Source organism: Eulemur rufifrons, chromosome 28 (genome assembly GCF_041146395.1).
Source record: "Eulemur rufifrons isolate Redbay chromosome 28, OSU_ERuf_1, whole genome shotgun sequence".
Classification (NCBI taxonomy): domain Eukaryota; kingdom Metazoa; phylum Chordata; class Mammalia; order Primates; family Lemuridae; genus Eulemur; species Eulemur rufifrons.
The window spans coordinates 13,721,753-13,741,969 of NC_091010.1; the positions used below are offsets into that span (position 1 = coordinate 13,721,753).

The 20,217-nt window shown below is 50.0% G+C and overlaps 1 protein-coding gene across 1 annotated transcript in view; it reads left to right on the forward strand.

Annotated features, from left to right (window-relative positions):
- LOC138376127 (anthrax toxin receptor-like) overlaps window positions 1–19,935 on the forward strand; it is a 45,312-nt gene extending 25,377 nt beyond the window's left edge. The window contains exons 13-17 of the mRNA XM_069460164.1: window positions 481–755; window positions 2,480–2,512; window positions 3,532–3,627; window positions 5,146–5,226; window positions 18,744–19,935. Coding sequence (XP_069316265.1) covers window positions 481–755; window positions 2,480–2,512; window positions 3,532–3,627; window positions 5,146–5,226; window positions 18,744–19,022 — 764 coding nt within the window. The 3' untranslated portion in view covers window positions 19,023–19,935. The remainder of the gene's footprint in view (window positions 1–480; window positions 756–2,479; window positions 2,513–3,531; window positions 3,628–5,145; window positions 5,227–18,743) is intronic.
- The last annotated feature ends 282 nt before the right edge of the window (window positions 19,936–20,217 follow it).

The following is a 20,217-nucleotide window of genomic DNA, read 5'->3' on the forward strand; positions in this document are numbered from 1 at the left end:
CCCCCCGTCCCCTCGGACTCAGGGGAGGACTGGGCAGCCTGTGTTCCCACGGGTGCAGCCCACGCTCCCTCTATATGGGGAAGAACACCCGGGACAATAGTTCCCATTGCTCGCGCCCCACAGGGACCTGGCCCCGAGTTAGGACTCTCTGACCTCTCTACACCTCTCACCTGCCCACCAGGGGGGACGCTCCTTTTCTCTGTACAAGTGTGGACACTGAGGCTCAGAGCCATGAGTCCGTGTGCCCAAGGTGGCAGAGCCCGGCCTTGGGGAGAGAGGCTTGGGGGAGGTGCATGGCGTCATCTGCCCCTGCTCGTGGCCTGCACCTCTCCTGGCCCCAGCACCCGCCCCTCCCCCCTCTGCGACTGTAGGTCCTGCGGTCCTCACCTCAGCCCTGTGCTGTCAGCCGAGGTGTACAGCGAGGGTGGCTTTGTCAGACCGGGGAGTGTGCCGGGCCTTCTGGGCAGAGCCTTTGAGCAGAGCCAGAGGTGGGGCCTGCAGGTCTCTGGGGACCAGCCCCAGTTCCTGCCCCGCTGCAGCCCCTGAGGTGGGGCTGTCTGGGGATAAGGGAGAGGGGGCAGATGGGTGGGCAATTGGTGGGGAAGAGGCCACCCAGGCCCTCCCCAGCCGCTGACATTAGCCTTATCTGCCGGACTGTTGGTGACATTCCCCTCCCCCAGTTTTCCTGGTACTGGCTTTTACCGCTCCTGCTGCTGCCACTGCTCTGCGGGCTCTGCTATCTGTGCTTCAGGAAGGTGAGTGCTCCCTGCCCGCCAGCCCTGGGGCCCCCAAACAGGCCCAGCCTCTGAGGAACACGGACATGCGACCGCCCCACGATCCTGCCTTTAGGCAGGTTCCCTTCGGCTCCAAGCGCATCACATGAGCCAGGGGAGGGCAGTTTCTGTCCCTACGTTAGCAGGCCCCAGAGGGCCTGGGCTTCCGCCAGGCCTCAGCCCCGGCTTGCCACAGATGGTGGCCCGGGATGCCCTGGACATGGGGCCAAGACCTGCCCTGGTCCTGAGAGAAGTGACGCCAGCCCCTGGAACAGGGCTGCCTCACACAAGGCCGTCTTCTGGAAGCCCCGGGTGGAGAACGGGCCGGGAGGGGGCTCCGTGTTGAGGGAGGAAGGGAGGGTCCCACATGAAGCACTGATGGCTCCGAAGGCAGGACGGGCTGACCAGGGAGGGGCAGTAACCTCCGGTCCGGCTGTGCCTTAAAACCCAGCGTGGATCTCTGCCCATTTCTAGTGCCTTCCCCATGCCTCCCTCCGTCCTTACTAAGCACCAGCTCATCCTGGGCCCCATGCGGGGCTGGGGAGGAACAGAAACGAAGCCCCCGACATTGTTGCCTACAGAGGCTCACGGTCCTGCCTCTGATCTGGGCCGCAGGGTGAAATGTCCACCGTCATAGGATGTGGCCCGTGCCCTGCGTGAAGCAGAGCCCGAGCAAAACGGCAGACACTCACCTGGGGGTCGGCAAGGGAGGCAAAGGCACTGGGAGCTGGGTGGACAGCACCCACCCAGAGAGCTGGAGAAGGCAGAGGACAGAGCAGAGGGACGCAGGGACAGGGCATGGCCGCAGAGACCAAGCAGGTCCAACCTCTGCACGGGGAGCAGCAAGGAAAGAAAGCTGCAGGGACCAGGAGAGGGACTGGTCCCTGAGGGCTGGGAGGTCAGGGACAGAGAAGTTCTCCCAGGGGAAGGGCAGTGGGCCCTGTGTCGTCCTCCCCATGTCGGCTCTGGGCTGATGAGGGCAACGTCCAGGGCTGAGTCTCTCCAGGGCCCCGGCCCGTAGCCTGGCTGATACCTGAGGACACCAGAGCAGGGGTGCAGGGACACCGCTGGGGTGAGGTGGAGACTGCTGGCCACAGAGCCACAGACTCGGGCCCCCAGACTGACACCCAAAGGCCAGCGTCTGTCCTGCTGCTCCAGACCAGGGTCCTGTAAGGTTTTTTGGACTGGCCAGCGCCAGAGAAAGATGAGTAGAGTTGAAAGGGATAAGTAAAGAGGCTTTATTGGAGCGCTCCCGGGTGGGGGTAACGAGTCCCAAGAGAGAGGGGCCCGGGAGAAAGAGAGAGACCCAAGAAGTCGCATCCCCCAGAAGTTTTGAGTGGGCTTATATATGTTTTTTAGAGTTGGGGGATGGGGTTTCTTTGGTGTGAAGAGTTTTGGCGCAAAGAGGGAGGAATTTCTTTGTTGCAGTTTTAGGGCGGGTATTGAGAAATAGGAGGGGCTGGTGATATGTGCGGACTCCAGGAATCATGACTCTTATCAGGGTAACCATCCAGGTGTGGTCATCCTTTAACTTACCTGGGCCTTGCAGGCATTGTTCTTGGCAGGTCTCTTGGGCTTCTTCTTTTCCCATTAGGGAGGGGAGGGGTGCCTGCCACCAGCCTTATAGGTTCTATCTGTGTGCAGGGCCCAGGCAGAGCCCACCCCACCCCCACCCATCCCACAGTTGTCTCTTTTGAACATTCTAGCCCAAGAAGCCCCCTGAGAAGAAGCCAGAAAAGGTAAGTCGTGGTTCTGATCCTGACACTGTCGCCTACGGAGGGTGCTGCCCTTCACCAGGAGGCTCCGTGAAGCCTGTGCCCCTGAGCTCCCACCTTCCTGGGCAAAGAATAGGGTCACAGGGGGGCAGGGCAGGGCCTGGGGGTGGCGCGGGACTCTCAGTGATGTCGCCTAGACAAGGCCCTCCTGCTCCCAGCACCACCTGCCATGAACCTCTGTCACCGAATGTGCAGCCTGGGGCCCCCAGTTAAGCAACTGCCGGGGTCCCTGCTGAGATACGTCCCCAAAGGGCTGTGGTGGGATGTGAGAACTCAGATGAGCCTTGGAGAAGGAGCCTCCAGTTTTGGGGACCTGGTCCCAGCCCAGGCTCTGCATGGAGGTTTGGCCCCGAGTGATGTGTCTGATCCCCATCTCCTGGCAGGGCCGAGGGCTGGCTGGGCTCAGCCTCGAGGGACTGCAGGGCTAAGGGGGTGCGAGAGACGCCCAGCCCCAGTGAGCACGGGGACCAAGGGCAGGAGCCAGCTGTGGCTTGCCTGGGCTGGGGACACCCCAGGGTCTGTGAGTGGCCGTGGTGGGTGGCTGAGGCAGGAGGCCCTGGCCTGGGCTGTGGTGGAAACAGGCCTGGCTGCCCGCGCTGCCTCTGTGCTGGGCCGCGGGGGTCTGCGGAGGCTGTGCCCGCAAGGGCAGAGCAGTGGGCGGGGGCAGTCGCTGCACCTGCTGGGACCACCACTCAGCCTCCAGGACAGGCTTCCGCCAGCATGGGTGGCCGAGGAAGCACCAAGCGCACAGGACGGAGTGGCTGGCGTTTAGGGGAAGAGCCATATTCATAAACCTGGAGGAGTGTGCGTGTTTCTCCCATGGAGGACGCTCCCCTGTGGTGGGTGCCCCTCACTGGTGCTTTCATTCAGTGACAAGTGTCTGCTGAGGAGCCAGCCCTGTGCCGGGTGCTGGGGCCACGGACCCCACGTCCCTGCTGCCCGGAGTCTGCCAGACAAGCAGGCAGACAGCTGTTTTCTCCTAGGAGCCAGAGAAACCACCGCCTGTGTGCCCCACAGTGATTGTTTGTTGCTCCGGGTGCCAAGGACTGTGCGGAGTGTGCGGAATGCACGGGTCGGAGGTGAGAAGCCCCCAGTGGGGAGGAGCTGGGGGACGGGAGGCAGCGGGTCACATTACAGAGCCCAGGCCCGGAGGCAGCATGGCTCTGTCGGCGCTGGATGTGACCACTTGGTGCTGAGGGAAAACCAGAGGCCCAGCCCTCCCTAGTGGGCAACCAGTGTGAGGGCTCCTGTCCCCCCAGCCCCAGGCCTGTCCCGCACCTGGGATTCCCCCTTTGGAAGCATCCAGGGTTCTGGACAGTGGCAGATGGTGACACTGGCCAGTCGCTGGTTTTCACAGGGGTCACAGTCAGCTTGGGCAGTGGCTTGGGTTTCTAACCACCTGCCTGTGGGTGCCTGAGTCCAACAAACTGAGTCACAAAGAGGCTCACAGAGGTCAGGGAAAAAATAGAAACAACCAGTCCTGAGCCATATTCTTACCCCCGTGGAAGCTCTCTGGAAAGGACGGTGGCACCTGCTTGGCCTGGCAGCAAGCCATTCACATAGAGTGAGGAAAGTACTCACCAAGAGGGCCTCGTCACCTGCTGAGATGGGGTGACAGGGGCTGCAGGGAGGAAGGGTGGAGATGGAGACACAGGGCCCTCACAGGTTGCTGTGCAGGAGTTTGAGCCCTGGGGCCCAAACAACAGCAATTCACCCTGAGGAACCCGCCTTGCCCAGGAAGTCCCCTGGCGTCCTTGGGGAGGAGGAACCAGCCAGGCAGCAGCCATGGGGCCTCCAGATGGGGAGGGAGAGGCCCCTGGGGGGCTGCTGGTGAGGGGGAGGGAACTCCAGACATCCAGCCTGGCTTTGCCCTCCTCCTTCCCTGGCCAGGCTCTGACCCTGGATCCAACGCTTCCCGCTGGGAGCCTCCAGCTCCTCTGCCCCCTCAGAGGGCAGCGGGGAGGCCAGGCCTGCCTCTCCCCTGAGATGCGGCACAGAGCAGCCAAAGCATGCCGTCCAGTGGGAGGAAGTCATCTGGCAGAGCCTTGTTCTGGCTTGTAGGGCACGGCCCCTCCTCCACCCCCTCCAGGAAGGCCGGACTGCAGAGCCCTGGGGCCATGCTGCTGCCCACGGCTGCAGGGTCACTTCCTGCCTGGACTCTGCGGTCCCGTTCTCTCTGCCCTGGTCTCGGGCACCCGGCCCCCTAAGCAGGACACAGTCCTTTCATCCGCCTTCCCCTCGTGTGCCCCCTAATGCAGCCTCCTCCCCCTGCCCCAAGTTCCTGCCAAGGCCTGTGCCCAGGTTCCCCTCCAGGACCTCTGCTGGGCCGCCACATGTCCCTCCAAACTTTGGACTTTTCCTCTAGATCTGCCCCTGGCTTCTCCTCCTCCTACACCAAAAATACTGTTTTGTGCCACATTGCAAACCTCCCTGTGACCCTCGGTGACCACCCCTCAGCACACCAGGCCCCCAGGGCCCCTCCCCAGGGGAGCCAGGAGCTTTGTCTTCCCGGGGACAGAGCTGTGGGGAGTGGGTCCTGCCGCCTCTGGGGCAGCGTCCAGGCCGTCTTGCTTCCTCATGGCCACGTTGCTTTTCAGGATGATCTGGGTGCCTTGTGCGGCCTCGCTCAGCCCAGCTGCAACCGGGTGCCATTGATGTGGTGTCCACGCAGGGTCCAGGTGAGCCGGGCACAGGGACCCTCCCAATGGGCAGGAGACCACTGCTTTTGCCCTTGACAGTGGCCCACTGGGACTGTGGCTCAGAGAGCTGTGTCAGGGCACCTGCCGAACAGGAATGCCCAGGACGGGGAAAACGGTGCCCGTGGGTCCCCCCAGCCGTTTCTGGATAAGGCACCCTGCATTTCCTTTGCTGGTCCCTGGGTGCCAGGAGTGCTGGTGGGTGTGGTCGACAGTGCGGTCAGGACACTGACTGGTTCTAGAAGGTGGTAAAGAGTCCCTCCTTGTGTCATCGCCTTGGGGCCATGAGGAGAACCGAAATTGTTTCAATAGTTCTCCTTGTGACTTAATGAGGACTGATATTGATTGGGTGCCCTGTGGGCCAGTTGCTGGCCTCAGAACCGTCCATGTGTTCACTGCTTTATCCTCCCAGTGACTATATGAGTAGCTGCTACTGTTTGTTATCCCAGTTTGCTGAGGGGGACCGAGCACAGAGCGGTTGAGTGGCATGTCCCAGGTCCTCAAGTCCAGGAGTTGTAGACCTCGAGGTGACGCTGGGCCCGGCCCCACCCTTCAGACTGCCCCGCCCCTCTTTCAGATCCACACCCCTGACCTCATGGTGGTTCCCCCAAGCCCAGGGAGGGCTGCCCTGCTCAGGCCTGGGGCTCCCGGCAGCCCTGTTGCTGGCCCAGCCTGGGGCTCCCCTGCCTGCGCTTCCCCCAGTCCAGCACAGACTGGGCCTGGAGGCCGGTCTGGTCCCCAGGGTCTGTAGTGAGGCCCGCACTGGCCATATTCCCTAAATCAGGCCCACACGGGCTCTCGGTGGCCAGGTGGGTGGGCACTTGGAAGGCCTGTGCAGGCCGGAAGCTTCTGGAGAAGCTTCTGGAGTGCTATGGAGAGACGGGCTGGGGGCCCTGGAGGCGCAGCCAGTGTCGGGGGCACGCAGGGCTCCTCCAGCAGCCGGCCCGGCTCTGGCCATCTGACCGGGGCTCTCGGGCCTGGCCGTGCTTGCGTGGAAGCCCATTCTCCATCTGATTTCCTGAGGCGCCTCTGCATGTTGCCACAGCCCAGGCACAGTCACAGAGCGCTGGCCCCGCTCTCTGCGCTGGACGGACCACTCATCCGGCCAGAGAAGCCCTCGCGGGGTAGAGGCACCGAGCAAGCCCGAGGGCTGTGACAAGGGGCACCTCTCATTTCAAGGGCAGGAAAGCAAGGTGGGAGGGAGGAGAAGGGACAGCAGCCAGAGGTGGCCTCACTGCCCAGCACGGGGAGGGCGGGAATCAAGTGACCCTGAAATTGTCCATTCCTGAGGGCAGCTCTTTGAAGATAAGGTTTTGGGGAGGGTGGCAGAGTAATTGCCTTATGGAGGCCACTTGCCAGGGCTTGGCCAGGCCCTTGCCACTGCCATCGCATGAAGTCCACCTGCAGTTCTGTGAGCGGAAGCGACCACCCCTGCTTTACTGATGGCAAAACAGAGGCCCAGAGAGGTCCAGGAAGTTACCTAAGGGCACCAGAGAGTAAGGTGCAGCATCCAGGGCTATTTGAAGTTAACTCCAGCTCTTTCCTGACCCGAGGGGGGCCCACAACTGTGCTTTGTAGACCTTGGCTCCCTTCTAGCTGCTCTTGTCCCATCTAATTTGACCTTGTCCCCCCAACCATGAAAACCTTGCTGAGTGTCTCATAAGACTTCTGCTGGGTCCCCAAATACACAGATGTGGGGAGGAGTTCCAGGTCCCTCCTGTTTAAGCCTTCAGTGTATGGGTTCCAGGGTCTAAGGGGAGCCATGCACTGAAGAGGATGGCTGTCCGTGGGGACCTGCAACCCCAGTCCTGGGGGTGCAGCACCAGACACCGGCCCAGGCTACTTGGCAACTCAGCTAACAAGTTACATAACTCACCTGCAGCCGCACAGCCAGGAAGCAATCGGGCCAGCATCAGACGGCCAGGCTCCAGGTCCTTACCATGTACTTGACCACCTCTTTGTCCTCCAAGGAGGTCACTACTCTGCATTTCGCAGCTGTGGAAACTGAGGCTTTGACATTTAGTCATGGGCTGTACATGGCAGGGTTGTTGCATGATAGAGCCAGGCCAGGAACTGACCCCAGGAGAAGCTCACATCTGAGTCTAGGCTCCATCCCCCATGTCATGCTGTCAGGGTGATCTATGGAGACCTCTGAAAAGCCTGTCTTTCAACAGTGCAAAATATTGCACAGCAGGTCCTGGAATGATGTTATTTCATTTAATGTTCTTTCCTCACGTTAACCAAAAAAAAAAAAAAAAAAAAAAAATTATCCCCACCCTCGGGCAGTGTCTGAGTGGAGTTTGCATGTTCTCCCCATGTCTGCTCAGGTTTTCCTCCAGGTCCTCTGGTTTCCTCCTATGTCCCAAAGATGTGCGCATTAGGTGAACTGGCGTGTCTACACGGTCCCAGCCTGAGTGGGGGTGGTGTGTGTGAGTGCACCATGTGGTGGGATGGCGTCCCGTCCGGGCTGGCTCCTGCCTTGCACCCTGAGCTCCCGGGATGGGCTCCAGCCACCCAAGACCCTGAACTGGAATAATTATTAATAGGTAAATAATTATCTTACTTGGTTTTATTAATCTTTCTTAAGTGTATGTACAGCTCACATTTACTTCAGTATTTAATATTAGAAGCATTTTGGTCTTTATTTAGAAGTTCAGTGATGTCTCTGTGACCAGAAATATGCCATAGTAACTTGACTCTTGTTTCTATCAATTAGCCTATGGGAAAATTAGTTTCCTTATACATCACTACACTTAAAGTCACAGTTTCCAAGAACCTATGGATGCCTTTAGTGAGGTCTTACTGTACATGCAAAACATCTGTGGCTATTAATATCTTGCTGTTCATGCTGCGTCACTTGCAGACCTTCTTCTAAATTTGAACTCATGTATGTTTGCTGAGAAGCAGTTGTTCTGGGTAACAGCAGAGCTCGATACGGATGGGCCTCAGGGTGCGTTCATGACCAAGGGGCTCCACAATCCTTCTCTGAGCCCACGGAGGGAGCTCAACCAAGGGGCAGGGGCAGTGGAGCTGGGTTGGGGTGTGGCTCCCAACTGTCCAGGAGTCCTAACTTCAAGTGCTCTTTGGGGAAGTCTCAGATCATAACTTTTGCCGGGAGTTAGCTACGTTCCCAGCAAAACAGGTCCAAACTCAACTTTTTCCATAAGGCCTTGTGACTTTTATGTGAGAGTTGCTGTAAAAGGTAAATTGAGTCAATGTCAGAACACTCTTTGGTGGGAGAGTATAACTGCAGGTCATTGCCATGATGAATAATAGTAGAATTCTGAGGAAACTGTAGGGGTGCAAAGTCCTGATGCAATGCCCGGGAAACACTGAAGGGCTGCAGTAGATCTTTATGGCGTTGCAGTCCGGGTGTTCTGCTGATGTTTCCAAGTGAAAGCAAAAGGGTATTGACTCTCTCTCTCTCTCTTTCTCTCTCTTTTTTTTTTTTTTTTTTTTTGTTTCAGCATATTATGGGGGTACAAAAGTTTAGGTTACTTAAATTGCCCTTGCCCCCCCTCCCCCTGAATCAGAGCTTCAAGTGTGTCCATCCCCTAGATGGTGCACATCGCACTCATTATATATGTATACACCCATTCCCCCCCCACATCTGCCCAACACCCGATTAATGTTATTCCTAAATATGCTCTTAAGTGATGATCAGTGAAACCAATTTAATGGTGAGTACATGTGGTGCTTATTTTCCATTCTTGGGATACTTCACTTAGTAGAATGGGTTCCAGCTCTATCCAGGAAAATACCAGAGGTGCTATATCACCATTGTTTCTTATAGCTGAGCAGTACTCCTTGGTATACATATACCACATTTTATTAATCCGCTCATGTATTGATGGGCACTTGGGCTGTTTCCACATCTTTGCAATTGTGAATTGTGCTGCTATAAACATTCAAGTGCAGATGTCTTTTTTATAGAATGTCTTTTGTTCTTTTGGGTAGATGCCCAATAATGGGATTGCTGGATCAAATGGTAGGTCTACTTGTATCTGTTTAAGGTATCTCCATATTGCTTTCCACAGAGGTTGTACTAGTTTGCAGTCCCACCAGGAGTGTTCCTGCCTCTCCACATCCATGCTAACATTTACTGTTTTGGGACTTTTTGATAAAGGTCATTCTCACTGGGGATAAGTGATATCTCATTGTGGTTTTGATTCACATTTCCCTGATGATTAGAGATGTTGAGCATTTTTTCATATGTTTGTTGGCCATACTTCTGTCTTCTTTTGAAAAATTTCTATTCATGTCCTTTGCTCACTTTTTGATAGGGTTTGATTTTTTTCTTGCTGATTTTCCTGAGTTCTAAATAGATTCTAGTTATCAGCTGTTTATTGGATGTGTAGCATGCAAAATTTTTTCCCATTCTGTAGGTTGTCTATTTGCTCTCATGACAGTTTCTTTAGCTGTGCAGAAGCTTTTTAATTTAATCAGGTCCCATTTATTTATTTTTGTTGTTGCTGTGATTGTCTTTGGGGTCTTGTTCATAAATTCTTTGCCTAGGCCAATGTCTATAAGAGTTTTTCCTGCATTTTCTTCTAGAATTCTAATAGTTTCACACCTTAGGTTTAAGTCTTTTATCCTGTGATTTGATTTTTGTGAGAGGTGAAAGGTGTGGGTCTCGTTTCAGTCTTCTACATGTGGCTATCCAGTTTTCCCAGCATCATTTATTGAATAAGGAATCTTTTCCCCAGTGTATGTTTTTGTCTGCTTTGTCAAAGATTAGATGGCTATATGAGGATTGTTTTATATCTGGATTCTCAGTTCTGTTCCACTGGTCTGTGTCTCTGTTCTTGTGCCATTGACTCTCTTTATGAGCTGGAGTACTAACGAAAGCTGAGCAGTGGTCTATTACCATGAACCACCTTGAATCAGTGGGTATATTAGATCATAAAGTATTAGGATTGGGACTATAGGAAACTTTTTATTAAGATTTTATTAACTGTCCATGAATTTTGAACAAATCTTCAACCTCATCCATTTGGTTTTTTGACTGGTAGGGTTAGAGTGTTATAAGGATTCATACATGGAATTGTAAGTCCCTTTTAAATGAAATCTTCTGCAATTAACGAGACTCTTGGGTTGCTTTAGGTTTTAGTGGACACTGGAGTAATTTAGGCAAAGGTTTAGAATGATCAGCTGGATCTTTGTGGGTTCTGCACTTTTAATGCTTCCTATATCGGATGAGGAAGAGACCCACCAACATCCAGGCATTTTAGAAAGGTCAGGGATATTACCGGCCTGAGTGTTGATCTGTAGAGAGCCCAGCGGTTCTGCTTCGGGAGAGTCCAGGAGCTCTGAGAGTATTTCTTCCTCTGAGGAGGACTGTGCAGGCCCTTTCAGCTTTGAAAGTGAGTCCAGCCCCAGCAAGTCGACTGAATCGGTGTCACGCAGTGAAAAGGCACCTCTGTCTGCTAATAGCCCCAAAGTCAATTGGATGGGTTCAGATATGGGAGCTTCTGGAACTTGATTCAAAATCCTCACCACAGAAAGGACCTTTTTAATTAATACTCCCAGGGATTTGTTGGCTTATTAAAGTGGGCTTTAAACAGGGCGGCTCTGGTATCCACCAGGATTGGACGAGATTCCCCATTTATTTTTAACTCTTGTTTCTCTCTGTTTATTTAAAGGCATTGCGGGGAGCAGTTTACCAGGGGATCCCTCAGAACCTTGTCAGTGTTTATGCTGAGTTAACATCTCTTGGGACGAGAAGGTCCCTTTGGTCCCAGCCCCTGTAACTGTTTGATTGGAGAGTTGTAATCTTGTCGGCCTTTTGCGTTTTTTCTTGCTCTAAAGTCCCCTCAGAATTCTCAGCTAAGGCCACCAATTCAGTCACGTCTGTAACTTCCCATCCTGGTGTACGTTTTTTAATTAAGCTGCTAAGGTCAGGATGGAATCCATTTGTATTCAGAGTAATGAATGCCACCTCAGTCCCCGCGGGAAACATTCCTTGCTGTACTTTGAGCCCTCACACGGTGTTGCTAAGTGAGGTCTGCAATCTGAAACTGGTTTATCCTTTTTTTGTCTGCAGGATTAATGATGGACCAATTAATTTTTTATAGAAAAAATTTTATAAATTGAATCTAAAATGCTTTTGGCATTTTTTTTTAGCTCCTTTTGCGCTGCTTATGAGGAGATTTGGAGGGTCCTTTATGTCCTGTCAGGTGTGTCCCTTCTGCTGCTGCCATCCATTGTGAGCTTCACCAGGTCCCAATATGTGAATAAATGGGTTAAGTCATGGAGTCCTATATCATAACCCCCTATGAGACTCCAAAGTCCTCAGCAAGTCTTTGAGGTTAGGAAAGTCCCCTACGATGGCACCAAGCTCAGTTTAAGAGCACGGAGCGCAGGTGGTTACTGCAGGAAGGCTGGTCGGAAGGTCTTACTTTGTAAGGCATCTGTAAGCATTGTCATCTTTAGAGTGAAAGGGTAATTTACCAAAATGGTTAGTGGCCTCAGAGGATGCAGAGAGGGACGCATAAAGAGAAGGAGCGGTCAGGGGTAGTGTAGAGTGCAGTCCTCTTTCATCAGGTTCTTAGTCTGTTGCTAAAGCTTTTCATTTGCTTTTTGCAAAGAATCTGTTGAAGACACAATATATTGATTCATTTAGTCTTTTAGGTGACTTTCAATACCAATGAAAGAAACTATCCCATTGTTTTTGTGGGGTTTTGATACCCTTTTTTCTAATATGCCTCACAGATAATTTTATCCAAACTAAAACTTCCCATTGTGAGCCAGACATGGCAGTGCACACCCATCAGCCCAGCTACTCGGGAGGCTGAGGCAGGAGTTCAAGCCTGCATTATACTACGATCACAACTGTGACTAGCCACTGCACTCCAGCCTGGGTGACATAGTGAGACTGTCTCTAAAAAAAAAGATTCTCCATCTGTGGCTGTCTTAGCTCTAAACTGTCTCTAGTAAGGTTAATTCATATTTCTAAAAATGCACACATCCTTCTGGGCCCATAAGTTTGAATTTCTTTTTCCTTTTTTTTTTTTTTAAGACAGAGTCGTACTCTGTCACCCAGGCTAGAGTGCAGTGACATCGTCATAGCTCATTGCAACCTCAAACTCCTGGGCTCCGGTGATCCTCCTGCCTCTGCCTCTGCCTCTGCCTCCCAAGTATCTGGGACTACAGGTGCATGCTAATTTATTTTCTTTATTGTAGAGCCAGGATCTCAATTATGTTGCCCAGGCTGTTCTTGAGCTTCCGGCCTCAAGCAATTCTCCCTCCTCAGACTCCCAGAATGCTGGGATTACAGGAGTGAGCCCCGGCGCCCAGCCCCATAAAATTATCTGGAGTCCCAGAAGGTGGAGTCCTAGACTCCTTTGATTGAGACCAATGCATTATTTAAAAAAGTACCTACGCGAGGCCCAAGGCCTCTAATTGCATCCGATTTAGTTAATGATCAAATCCAATCCAATCCCAGACCAGTCCAGTCTAAGTATAGCTCAAATAAACTCAGAGCGCTCAGAACACAAATTAGTGGAGCTCAGGATCCAAGAAAATATTCACCCACAGTCTCCAGTTACAAAGAAGGCAGAAGTGAGCACAACTAAATTCAAAGATACCTCACCTGGTCACCTGGTGTTCCTGGAGGTCGGTCACTGCAGTTTTACCCTTTTTCTTAAAATTTTTTATTGATATATAATTTTTGTACATTTTTATGGGGTACATGTGGTATTTTGTTACATGCATAGAATGTGTAATGATCAAGTCAGGGTATTTGGGATATCATCACCTCAAATATTTGTCATTTCCATGTGTTGGGAACTTTCAAGTCTTCTCTTCTAGCTATTTTAAAATATACAATACATTGTTGTTAACTAGAGTCACCCTACTCTACTATTGAATATTGGAAAATCTCCCTCCTGCCTAAATGTATTTTCGTACCCATTAACCACCCTGTCTTCATCCCCCCACCACAAACACCTTTCCCAGGCTCTGATAACCATCGTTCTACTCTCTACATCCATGAAATCAATTTTTTTAGCTCCCACATATGGAGGACAACATGCAATATTTCTCTTTCTGTGCCTGACTTATTTCACTTAACATAATTCCATCCATGTTGCTGCAAATGACATGATTTCACTCTTTTTCATGGACAGATAGTGCTCCACTGTGTATATGTACCACACTGTCTTTATTCATTCATGTGTTGGTCAACACTTAGGTTTATTCTGTATCTTTGCTACTGTAAATAGTGCTGTGATAAACACCCAAGGGCAGGTATCCCTTTGACACATTGATTTCTTTTCATTTGGATAGATACTCAGTAGTAGGGTTACTGGATTGTATGGTAGCTCTATTTTTAGCTTTTTGAGAAATCTCCATACTGTTTTCCATAGTGGCTGTATTATACTAAGTTACATTCCCACCAACAGTGTATAGGAGTTCCTTTTTCTCTACATCCTTGCCAGCAACTGATATTTTTTGTTTTTTAATATTAATAATATTAATAACAATAAAAACCATAAGATAATATCTCATCATCATTTTGATTTGCATTTATCTAATGGTTGGTAATGGTGAGCATTTTTTCATGTGCCTGTTGGCCATTTGTATGTCTTCTTTTGAGAATTGCCTATTCATGTCCTTTGCCCACTTTTTAATGGGATTATATTTTTTTAATGTTGAGTTATTAAAGTTCCTTATATATTCTGGATTTTAGTCTCTTGTTGGATGAATGTTTGCAGATATTTTCTCTCATTCAACAGGTTGTCTCTTCACTCTGTTGATTGTTTCCTTTGCTGTGCAGAGGCTTTTTAGTTTAATATAATCCTATTTGGCTATTTTTGTTTTTGTTGCCTGTGCCTTTGAGGTCTTAGCCATAAAATTTTTGCCTAGGTCAATGTACTGTAATGTTTCCCCTATGTTTTCTTTTAGTAGTTTTATAGTTTTGGGTCTTATGTTTAAGTCTGTAATCCATAGTCAGCTGATTTTTGTATATAGTGAGAGATAGTTGTCCAGTTTCATTCTTTTGCATATGAATATCCAGTTTTCCCAGCACCATTTATTGGAGAGAGTGTCCTTTCCCCAACACATATGAGTGGTGCCTTTGTCAAAAATCAGTTGACTATAAATATGTGAGTTTATTTCTGAGATCTCTGTTCTGTTCTATTGGTCTATGTGTCGTTTTTATACCAATACCATGCTGTTTTGGTTCCTATAGCCTTGTAATATATTTTGAAGTCAGGTAGTGTGATGTGTACAGCTTTGTTCTTTTTGCTCAGGATTGCTTTGCTTCTTCAGGCTCTTTTTTGGTTCCATACAAATTTTAGGATTGTATTTTATATAGAGTTGCATTGAATCAGTAGATAGCTTTGGGTGGTATGCTCATTTTAATAATATTAATTCTTCTGATCCATGAGCATGGGATGTTTTTCCATTTGTTTGTGTCATCAACAATTTCTTTTGTCAATGTTTTATATAATAGTTTCCCTGGTGGAGGTTTTTCATCTCTTTGGTTAAATTTATTCCTAGACATTTTTTTTTTTGTAGCTATTGTAAATGAGATTGCCATCTTGATTTCTTTTTCAGATATTTTATTATTAGTGTGTATAAATGCTACTGATTCTTGTATGCTTATTTTGTATTGTGCAACTTGCTGAATTTGTTTATCAGATGTAAGAGTTTTTGGATGCCTTTTATTTCTTTCTCTTGCCTGATTGCTCTATTAAGACATCCATTACTATGCTGAATAGAAATGGTGAAAGTGGACATCCTTGTCTTGTTCCAGTTCTTAGAGGAAAGGCTTTAAGCTTTTCTCCATTCTGTATGATGTTAGCTGTGGGTTTGTCATATATGGCCTTTACTACATTGAGGTATGTACCTTCTATGCTTGGTTTTTTAAGAGTTTTTTATCATGAAGCATTGTTGGATTTTATCAAATGCTTTTTCTGCATCTACTGTAGATGTTCATATGGTTTTCATCCTTCATTCTGTTGATGTGTTGTATCAGGTTTATTGTTTTGAGTATGTTCAACCATCCTTGCATTCTAGGATAAGTCCCACTTGATTTGTGGTATATTATCTTTTTGATGTGCTGTTGGATGCCATTTGCTAATATTTGTCTGCGTATTTTTGCATCTATGTTCATCAGGGATATCGACCTCTAGTTTGCCTTTTTGGTTGTGTTTTTGTCTGGTTTTCTTATTAGGGTAATGCTGACCTTCCTGGCCTCATAGAAGGAGTTAGAGAGAGTTCCCTTTGCTTCACTGTTTTGGAATAGTTGAGGAGAATTGATGTTAGCTCTTCTCTATAAGTATTGTAGAATTTGGCAGTGGTGCCATCCAGTCCTGGGCTTTTCTTTGTGGAGTTTTTATTACTGATTTGATCTTGTTACTCATTATTGGTCTGTTCAGATTTTCTATTTCTTCCTCATTCAATCTTGATAGGTTATAGGAGTCCAGGAATTTATCCATTTGCTCTATATTTTCCAGTTTGTTAGTGTATAGTTGTTCATAATAGTTTCTGATAGTCTTTTGTATTTCTATTGTATCAGTTGTTATGTCTCTTTTTTCAGTTCTGAATTTATTTGGGTTCTCTCTTTTTTTCTTGTGTAATCTAGATACAGGTTTATTGATTTTGTTTATTTTTTCAAAAAAACAACTTTTCATTTCATTTTTGGTATATTTTTAGTTATTACTTCATTTAGTCTGCTCCGATCTTCATTGTTTGTTCCCTTATACTAATTTGGGTTTGATTTGTTCTTACTTTTCTAGTTCCTGGAGGTGCACCATTAAATTGTTTATTTGAAATCTTTCCACTTGCTTGAGATAGGTATTTATTGCTATAAATTTCCCTCTTAGCACTACTTTTGCTATATCTCATATATTTTGACATATTGTGTTTTCATTTTCGTATAGAAATTTTTTATTTCCTTTTTAATTTCATTGATACAATGGTTGCTCAGGATCATGTTGTTGGCTTTCCATGTACTTGTACAGTTTTCAAAGTTCCTCTTGTTATTGATTTCTAGTTTTATTCCATTGTGGTCTGAGAAGACATTTGGTATGATTTTGATTTTCTAAAGCTTTGTTGAGACTTGTTTTGTGGCTTAACATATAGTCTATCCTGGAGAATGTTCTATGGGCCAATGAGGAGAACGTGGCTGAGCTGGCTGACTTCCCACCATTGCTGTGTCTCAGGTATTTCCCATTATTTCTCTGTTGAATTCCAGAATTCTCTCTTAAGTGCTCTATTTGAAGTGATATTATCTACTTGCTATTTTGTTTTTTCTCTGTGGAGGAGGTAAGTGCCAGATGCCTCTAGTCGGCCATCTTGAAGCCCCTCCAACATCGTGGAGTTCTATTTTGGATCCCAATTCTGACACCTTATCTCACAACATACTAAAATAAATTCCAAATAGTTTAGAAAGTACATGTGTGTATGTATATGGCATTACTAATGATAACCGCAATAAAATACAAGTAAATATTTGATTTCAGCATAAACATCTAGGTAAGCATAAAAGCAGTATAAGGAATTTGCAAAGGAAAATATTCATGGATTATTCATATTCATTAACTCAGCAAAAATTTATTCTATATCAGAGGCTGGAGAGACAGAATGAACCACAAGAAGAATGTCCGCCTGTCATAGCAGGGCTTACATTTTCTCTGTGGAATGTCAGATGGTGACAGTGCTGTCCAGAGAATTAAAAGTCATGGGCATGTCAGCAAATGCCTGGTTGGCCATAGAAGACTCCCTTGAGGGAGAAGGGCTTTGTGAGGGGCTGGGGGTGACATTTAAACTCAGAAAAAATTGATAAGAATTAGTCAGTGGAGTGCAAATTAGGGGGATTCCTTCCAACAGACAGTGCAAATGTCCAGGTATGGCTTGGACTTCGTGAACCAAGAGGCAGGAAATCAAATACAGTCTCCATCAATTCAGTAGTCACGCTGTTCATAGTGACACTCTATGTCACACACTTGTGGGGTGTGGGAGACAGACGAGTGTCAGCCCTGCAGGCTGGAGTGCTGGCAGAAGTAATCTTTCTAGAAGCAGTTGTTGTCCTGTGTCTGGGTTCACAGGCACAGAGCTCTCTGTGATGAACGAATGAATGAATGAGTGGTCACTTCCGGTCAGACGTGGTTCTGTGAATGCACTTTTGGTCTTTTCTCTGACACGAGGAAGCGCTTCAGATCTGATGTGTACGAAGCACAGGAATCTGTCTTGGGGGTATCTGTGGAGGGATGAAAAGTCCCTTTGGCATTTTCAAGGGTGGCCACAGAAGAACGTGGCTTAACGTGAGTTGCTTAACCTCTCCAAGTATCATCTTTCTCATGTCAAAAAGAAAAAGGATAACATAAAACTCCACTGTCCAAAAAATGCAGTTATAAAGAATGCCAGGTCACACCATGATGAGGCTGCGGGGATGGCAGGTGACCCTGTGTAGGCAGATGACCAGCAGCTCCTGGGGCTCTGTCACCAGAGCCCATGCAGGCCCAGCTGCTGGTCACCCGCACCTGGCAGTATTGGCCCACTCCACCACCAGCACTGATGGGGACAGTTCTGGCCACGTGGCTATCTGGGATGTCAGGAGAGCACCCTGGGCCCTGTCACTGGCAGCTCCTCCTCCCACAGAAAGAAGCACAGCCAGCCCTCACAGCAGCGCCACCGATCCTCCAGGCGGGGTGGGCAGGGAGAGGAAGAGAAGGGGCCACCTTCTTCAGGGCACGGCATCATCCTTTCGAGTTCGCGTCATGACTCCCAACCGTGCCAGAGAGGGTCTGAGGAGGGCTTAAGCAGACTGGCCTCAGCCTGGCCACAGGGACAGCCCAGAGATGCAAGGGGGATGGGCACCAGGCCCAAAGGACAGAGGAGAGTGTGACCAGCAGTGAAGACCTTCTCTAGGCCTTAGTCAGAGGTGGGGGGTGGGAGCTTCTGAGTCCCCCTTTCAGAGCCATCCCTGTGAGGCCTGGACTGTGACCCATACATCCCGATGATGTGTCCTGGCTCTGGGGACAGCTAGCTCATGGTCGGGAGGGGGCGGTGGTGGTGTGGCTGAGCCTGTTCTGAGCTCTGAGGAGAGGTGGAGGGAGCCATCTCTGTGCTTCCAGGCTGAGGTCTTTGGCCATGCCTGTAGACACTCTGTCACTCTTGCTCTGGGCTCAGCCCTGAGCTTGGTGTGTGACCTGAGGCAGGGAGGGCCAAGGTCCTGCAAGGTGAGAGAGTCCCCAACCCTGTGCCAGAAGGGCGGGGGGTGGGGTGGGTAGAGGATGCCTACCTTACTGCTGGGGAAAAAGCCCAACACTCAGGCTGGGGAAGGCAGGGTGGACATTCAATGCCTAACCTGAGTCTGGAAGGAGGAGCGAGGCAGGAGGCCAGCACCCAGGGGGGAGCAGGAGCGCCAGCAAGGCCCCCTCATCAGTCCTGACGGGTCCTGAGCCCAACCCCTTGGAGCCAGACAGCCGCTGCCTTCCAGACCCAATCCCAATGCCATCTCGGTGACCCTGTCTCTCCTCTCTTCCCCACAGGGGAGGTGCCTCAGCTTACCCCTGATGCAGTCCCAGTGTGCACCGTGCAGCCCAAAGATCTGCTTTCCACCCAGCCAGGAGTGCCTTCCGCTAGCGCAGGCACCCTGCAGCTCAAAGCTCTGCCTTCCACCCAGCCAGGAGTGCTGCCCCCTCACCTGCTCGTCCAGGTGCCACTACCTCCCAGCCAGCTGCTCAAGGCCTCCGTCTAGGATGCTGCCGCTGCTCTGTCGCCCTGCCCGGGCACACCGCAGACCCCATTTCTGCCTCCCACCCCCATAACCTGACCTCTAAGGCACCAAACACCCACAATTAACAGGGCTTTGTCTGCCAAATTGGACATATACATTGAGTCTTGGTTTACTGTCAGAAGAGTTGGAATTTGTTGCTGATCAGACAGAGTTTGTCCCTGGGGAGCCTGCTCCTCCTGTGAGATGTGTCTATACTGCCGCTGCTGGGACAGCCACCCTGGTGTCCTGTGCATGTAGGGCATGGGCGGGTCCCAAGGGCTCAAACACATGGGGTCTTATCGCCACATTTTCTGCAGAGAAAAGCTCATAAATTCATTGAAATATGAATACGATGCTGTGTTTCCTTCCCTAGATTTTGCAAAGAGAAATACTTAAATTTCTCATTCTCTGAACTCCTTCTTGGTTTCCATGTTTTGGCTACCCCAATTTGGAATGTGTCGTAGAAGGAGGCGAGGCCCTTTCTGGAAATGTGACTTCTCTTTCCAGATACCCCACAGTGTCCCCAAGCCCAGGAGGATTCAAAGGAATCCTCTACATGTCACTAGAGAACATAAACGTCCCTGGTAAGCCATTTGCCCCACAGAAGAAACCCCGTTACTGACAGGGGCGGGGTTTAGCGGCAGTGTCCTCCCCCGCGGCCGCGTGGGCACACAGTGCGGATGTGACTGCCCAGGGCACCGCTCTCAGGCCACAGGCACCCAACTTGGGACTGCTGAATATGTCAAGAGGGGACCCCAGGGGGAACTTGGCCAAGGTCACCCAGTTGTCCCTAATCCATCTTAACAGTGAACAGCTCTCCACACCCCTGTCTCTTTTAATGTACTATTTATGCTTTTCAGTGGAATGTTTGAAAGGCAAGTGCAAGTTAAAGATACAGCAGCTTTGGGTTTTAGACAGCATTGGTAGATCAGGTTGGATAGTGGTGACCACACTGTCCCTCATGTTTAAAGAAAATAAAAAGGTTTGACCGAAGCCTTGCATATGTGTGTGGGGGCATTGTTTGGGGGCTTTCTCCAGGTCACATGAGGTTGACCTTCCAAGCATTCATCCCAGGGAGCTGCTCCTCCTGGCCCCCTTCTCTGTCTTGCACCTTCCTGTCCTGCCACAGCTTGGCTCACAGCAGGGTCCCGCCCACTGCCAGGATGGGAACTGGGCCTGTTCCTGGGACTCTGCCGCCCCCAAAAGCACATCCAGCTCCCAAGCGGGTCACCAGAGGCTTTCCCAGG